This window comes from Enoplosus armatus, chromosome 3 (genome assembly GCF_043641665.1).
Source record: "Enoplosus armatus isolate fEnoArm2 chromosome 3, fEnoArm2.hap1, whole genome shotgun sequence".
Taxonomy (NCBI): Eukaryota; Metazoa; Chordata; class Actinopteri; order Centrarchiformes; family Enoplosidae; genus Enoplosus; species Enoplosus armatus.
The window spans coordinates 5,151,456-5,157,597 of NC_092182.1; the positions used below are offsets into that span (position 1 = coordinate 5,151,456).

The 6,142-nt window shown below is 42.6% G+C and overlaps 1 protein-coding gene across 1 annotated transcript; it reads left to right on the forward strand.

Annotated features, from left to right (window-relative positions):
* Positions 1–1,788: 1,788 nt before the first annotated feature.
* setmar (SET domain and mariner transposase fusion gene) lies at positions 1,789–4,455 on the forward strand. The gene is made up of 2 exons (XM_070902870.1): positions 1,789–1,890; positions 3,381–4,455. Exons 1-2 carry the CDS (start codon positions 1,789–1,791, stop codon positions 4,176–4,178), a joined length of 900 nt encoding a protein of 299 aa, XP_070758971.1. The 3' UTR covers positions 4,179–4,455.
* Positions 4,456–6,142: the final 1,687 nt, after the last annotated feature.

The window sequence follows — 6,142 nt, forward strand, 5'->3', positions numbered from 1 at the left end:
TACATTAACGCACCCACCCCCTACTGGACACTTTACTTTATTCTGGTCACTGCACTGTTGTTATTTATCTTATCTTATTTTTATTTTTATTCTTATTCTTGTTTTAGCTTTTATATTCTACTTATTGTTATCAAAACAATAGCACCTTCAGACCACAGCAAATTCCTTGTAATGTATGTTACTTGGCAATAAACAGTTTCTGATTAAACATTATACCTACAAAACATCAACATGTAGCATTGTCAGTGCGTGCATGTTAGTGTGCTGATGTTATCATTTAGCTAACTTAGCTTAGTGCAGTCTGGATTCATTTGGGGCATCACTCAGGACACAATTACCAGCTGAGTGTCTGTACAAATGTCTGTCACGTATTTTGAAAGCTATTTCATCTTGGAAGCACCGACTGTGGCTCAGTCGAGTCATGAAGCCCACATTCTTTTAGCGCTAACCTCTGTTGTCAAATCAGTCAAACTGTCAACCAGTTTCTTGTCAAATACTTGTGCCACTCACGTCTAACATTTCAGCTTGTGATCGAGCAGAGCCTGCAATCTCTGAAACCTAGGTGCAGGACTAACAAGTGACAGCTCTAATTTTGCCCATGGAGAAAGACGAAGGCTGATTCTCATAGGAAAATCCTTGGTCACTTGTGTGTAGCGTGGAAATGCCAGCTGACAATGTGACCTCCCCCTATCTGCCTCAGGTAGCCACCAGAGAATAAACCACTGCACATCCATTACACATGACAACATTGTAACACCATAGAAAGGTTAAGCATGGAAACCCTACACAATTTACTAAGTCTACTGACAAAAAGAATGACATTCGCACACTCAGGAGACCATTCAGTCATGTGCAAAACATACATTTTACAGTTGAATCGTGCAACTTAACTTCTGTGAGAAAAGGCCTTGAATCATAGCTCTTCTCTCAGGCCTCAACCACGACTGGGCCTGTTTGTCTGGGACGCTATGAACCCACAGGAGCCCACAGGCATACTCACATGGCCATGCTTTCGACTTTGTTTGGTCATGCGGGTAGTGAGAATATGCCCTTCGTCAAGGAGTGTAAAAGAGGGGCGCATCATTAAGGAAGACTTAGGTATAGCCTTTCAAACAGCTTGCATATTATTATATTGTACATTAACATTTTCAAATTCAATGTAAGTGTTTTGCATACGGTTTGACTGATTCCTTCTATTGTTCAAACGTATATTTCTCACTATGCAGAGGTACAGTTGTGGATTCTGAAGAGGAAATCCAGTACTTCGCCTATCTAGTCCTGCCATCTGCCGGCCATATGACATTACTACAGTTGTCTAAATTAAATACACTACTGGACATGGTAAAACTACTAATGCTTAGGGATGGCAGATGATGAATAACTGATCACAGATGTGAGGGCAAATATTGAGCAAAGAAAGAAAGAAAGAAAAACATTGGGATAAAAATGGGATAGCCTGTAAATAAACAGAGTAAATAGGTGTGACACTGTGAGACTACTTTCAATCTAAGAAGCGCTGCTCTCCAGTTTCACCCTCACAGTAATTTAGATGAAACAATTAGTTCACGCTGTGCTGTATTTGTCCTTAATGAGCCCCTCTGAGCCCACTTTGTCCTGAGCGCGGCCAGATGGCCAGACCATACTGTTTCTAATTACAGCGGTGTAATAACGCAAATGCGTCACTAGAGGGGGCTAGCCTGCAATTAGCTGCCGGAAGTTGCAGCTTCTGGGTTTGAGCATTTGAACCTACGAGCCTTATTTTCCGCCGTTTCGTCGGAAATTGGGGACATGAATATTGACAGACGTGGTGCGGATTTGAGCAACGGCCTCGAGAGTGTTCCTGTTTTAATTGAGGGGAGTTCAGCTGCACTGACATCTCCTGAATTTCAGGTGACGTTACGTAGCATGTCTCTCCATGTAGTTGAAGCCCGTGAGTTGAACACACTTAGCCACAGTCGTCCGGTTAATAGATGTTTTAGCGACGTAAACTTAATGTAGTTGTTATTTTATTTTATTTTATTTTATTTTAGCTACGAGATACATAAACAACAAGAGAGGTTAACGTCGCAGTAGGAAAAACACAGGTCTTACTAATAACATTAAAGATGGCTCAGTTGTGTTCAAGTATCCCAGTAAACTGTGACACCGCCATCAAAACACATAAGACAAACAAAGCATTCATTGTTTTTAAAGACTTGTCATCACGATACATGTATGCACTGAGGTGGAAATTTTGTTTAAAAATAACTAAATAAACCTCTCAGTGCTCTCTGGTGGAGAAACTGTGTAAAGGTGACACTGTTTCTACCTCAAACCAGCAGCGTCTTTGTTATTTATCAGACAACAAACACTGATACCAATGTACACTAAGTATGTGCTTTTTTTCTAAATTCAGTTTCACTGCATAACACGACTACCATGCAAGATGCTGTATACTGTATACAACAGCTTTAGAGTTGAAATAATTGGGAGAAACGTCATAATAATTATAAAGCATTGTATTTACGGTGCAAAGAATATCCAAAGTTTCAGGGTCGTACTGAAGCTCTGTCCAGAAAACCTCTGGCTGTAGCAAAAACTAATCAAAACCTGGTGGCTATCGACTCGTTCAAATGAAATACATTGTTTGCCCAGCAGGTGGCAGCAAATCACCACAGGCTGCAGCCACATCATCTGACCGCAGTTCAGGGAATCAAAAAATAACTGCCTCTCAGGAACCAAAGGAGTTGTCCTAGTTATCACTCGTTGCTCATGATGCTGTAGATGTTTCTGACTGCATTATAATGCAACTAGTTTTTTTTAGATAGTGTGTAATATAAGTCATATCATTGCTGAATATGGTGAAACTGTAGTTGTATGCAGTAATGTGGCTGTTGAAGTAGGTTGATGACCTGTGCTCTAAGAAGCGTTTCCCATAAATTGGAATTAGGGCTGCAGCTATTATTTTTCTCAACAATTTATCCGCAGATTATTCTCTCAATAATAAGAATAAAATGCCTGTCACAATCTCCTAAAGCTCAAGGTGGCATCTTCAAATGTCTTCTTTTGTCTGATCAACAGTTCAGAACCCAAATATATTCAGTTTACTATCACATAAGACAAAGACGAGCAGTGGAACCTCCATAGCTGAGAAGCTGGAGCCAGTGAATGTTTGGCATTTTTGCTGGAAAAAATTGACAAATGATTTATCAGTTTATCAAAATAGTTGCCGGCTAATTTTCTGTTGATTTAATCGAATCGATTGTTTCAGCTGTTTTTTAGATTTACAGGAATTATGGGCGTTTTGCTTTCAAAAAATGGAATCAGCCCTTTTTGTTGTTATTTGTTTTGTTACTTACAGTTGAGTTAAACTTTGACTGCTCTTTGTTGTTATTTTTCAGTATTCCCCAGATAATATTCAGGGACCAGGATGCACTATTGACCCCAGTGAAGTCACCCTTCCTGGATGCTCCTGCCTTTCCCACTCCTGCTTCCCTGAGAGCTGCTCCTGCCTGCAGACACACGGGCAGGCATACGACAGCACCGGCACCCTGCTGGACCTTTGCAGAACGGACTCTGGTTACTGCTCACCTGTGTTTGAGTGTAACGCCCTTTGCGCCTGCAGTGACGCCTGCACTAACCGGGTGGTGCAGAGAGGGCTAAGACTCAAGTTGGAGGTTTACAGCACCGAGAACAGGGGCTGGGGAGTACGGGCACTAGAGGCGATCCCACATGGGACGTTTGTGTGCGAGTACGCAGGAGAGGTGATCAGTTTGGAGGAGGCCAGGCGCCGACAGCTCGCCCAGAGATCTGAGGAAAATAACTACATCATTGCCGTAAGGGAGCATGCAGGTGCAGGCTCCATCACCGAGACGTTTGTGGACCCTGCCTTGCTGGGAAACGTAGGCCGCTTTCTCAACCACTCCTGCCAGCCCAACCTGTTCATGCAGCCAGTCCGCGTGCACTCCGTGGTTCCCAGACTGGCGCTGTTTGCTGGACGGAACGTGGACGCACAAGAAGAGCTGACGTTTGACTACTCAGGAGGATACAGTAACCAGCCTCCTGTAGAGCTACTGTCCACACAGAGAGACGCTGCCATACCGGCCAGTAGGACAGATGGACTCCAGAGGAAAGAATGCCACTGTGGTGCCAACAACTGTGTCCTGTTCCTTCCACTGGATTTATCTATTCTCAGCTGAAATAATCTAAATTAGATTTCACATCACGTTTGTTTTCATATGAACATCAAGAGGTGATTCTTTTCTGAATGATGGAGGAAAGCCTCCTGCCTTTTCTCCTGATTTTCTTTTAAAACTATGTCTATGTAGTTATTTCTTGGTCTATTTTCACTCTCCCTGAAGTCTTGGTTAATTCAACCCCTCATTAGAACAAGACAATGAAACGTGTTGATGGCTTCATAAACACAATCAGCTGGATGAGTCATGTCTGTGCCCGTCATTGTTTCCTGTTTGGTCTCCCCGGTGTCTCCTGATCTGACTCGGTCTCCCACTCAATGTAAGAGGATGCAATGAAAACGAAATCTCAAGGCAAGAAAAACAACATTTTTCTAAGAGAGTAAACTTGTTGCCATTCCTGCCTGTTCTTTCACTTGTATAATCCATTTTATCTATCAGGGGATGCTTGTCCTGTGTAGGACATTTCCCACCAGATCTACAGTCTGTCATCTTGTCCTGGCACATAGAAGTCCCATTTCTCACACAACACATGAATCTGGAAGGAGCAGAAACATCATTTGCACTGAGAGAGAGAGGGCAGGAATTATGTTTAATAGGTTTCTTTTAATAGCCTACATAGGCTACACCCTTGCAGTTGTCAAAGCTTTTTGCAATAAGAAGAAGTGTCATGTCAGAAGACAAAACATTTTCAGTTAAAGTAAATGCTGTCATATGTCATTTTCTTTTCTTACTTCATGTTATGCAGCCTCCTAATAGATATTCTCAGCTTCTCAGCGCACTCAAACCTCAAGAGAGGTGGGACCAATTAAAAAGGGCCAGGGGGTATTTTTTATATAGAAACAGACTTCATTCCCCTGTCTAAGGAGGGGCGAAGGTGTCCCACTTTGGTGTGACCATTCTGAAATCAGGACCTCCTCCTTTCAATCTGCCCCGTTTCTAGTCTAGACCTGCTTTCATCTTATTAATATCTACATCTAGGTTAATTAGGATGGAGACCGTGTTTCATCCAGAAATGGGACCAGTGCTCCAGCCACACTGGGGCTGAGAGAGACTAAATGATGGGGGGAGATGGAAGCCCTCTGCCTGTCAGGTTGATTGGTTTTTGTGTCACCCAGTAGAGATGCGAATGGATTGTTGTTGTTTCCACCTATATTTTCTCCTCTGACTGGGTTACTACCTGCCTCCACGCCATGAGCGCGATATCTCAGGAGGGAATTCAAATTCAAATTTGACACAAGCGTCCACTTGGACTCAAGGATGAACTGATAAGAATTTGGTTGTCAAAGGTCAAGGTCACTGTGACCTCAGGCCCGTCCCGTTCTCGTGAACGCAGCCTCAGGGACAATTTATTCAGGAATTTCTTCAAATTGGGCACAAACGTCCTCTCTGACTCAAGGATAAAATAATTTCATTCGGACGTTTAATTAACGATGAAGTGATGACATTTTTTACCCAAAAGGTCAAAGGTTAACTTCACTGTGACATCACAGTGTCCTTTTGGCCAATATTTAACACCATACCTCAGGAACAGAAGGGGAGAGTGTGACCATATTTCACAGTTGGTCAGACACTGAATAGGTGACACGCTTGACTCAAAGGTCATTGTGACCTCAATAAGTTTTTAGCCATAATTTAAGAATGAATTGGACGATTCCAGATGTCACACACATGTTTACTGGGACGACACAATGAGGAAACAGTAACTAGCACAGGACGGGCTTTTCTCCATCTCGTCATTCACTACATATGTATGAGTCTGGACAGACATGGATGTAAACTGCAGCTTGACTGGTTGGTGGAGGCATACGACCATGGGGCGATAATTCTAGTTTCTGTTCATAATGGGCTGTTCTTTGCATTGTACCTGATCTCATGTACACTTAGGAAATAAAAACTCAAGTTAGAATAGTTGGACATTTTGGGACATGCGCTTATTCTCTTTCCCTCCGTGAGTTAGATGAGAAGAC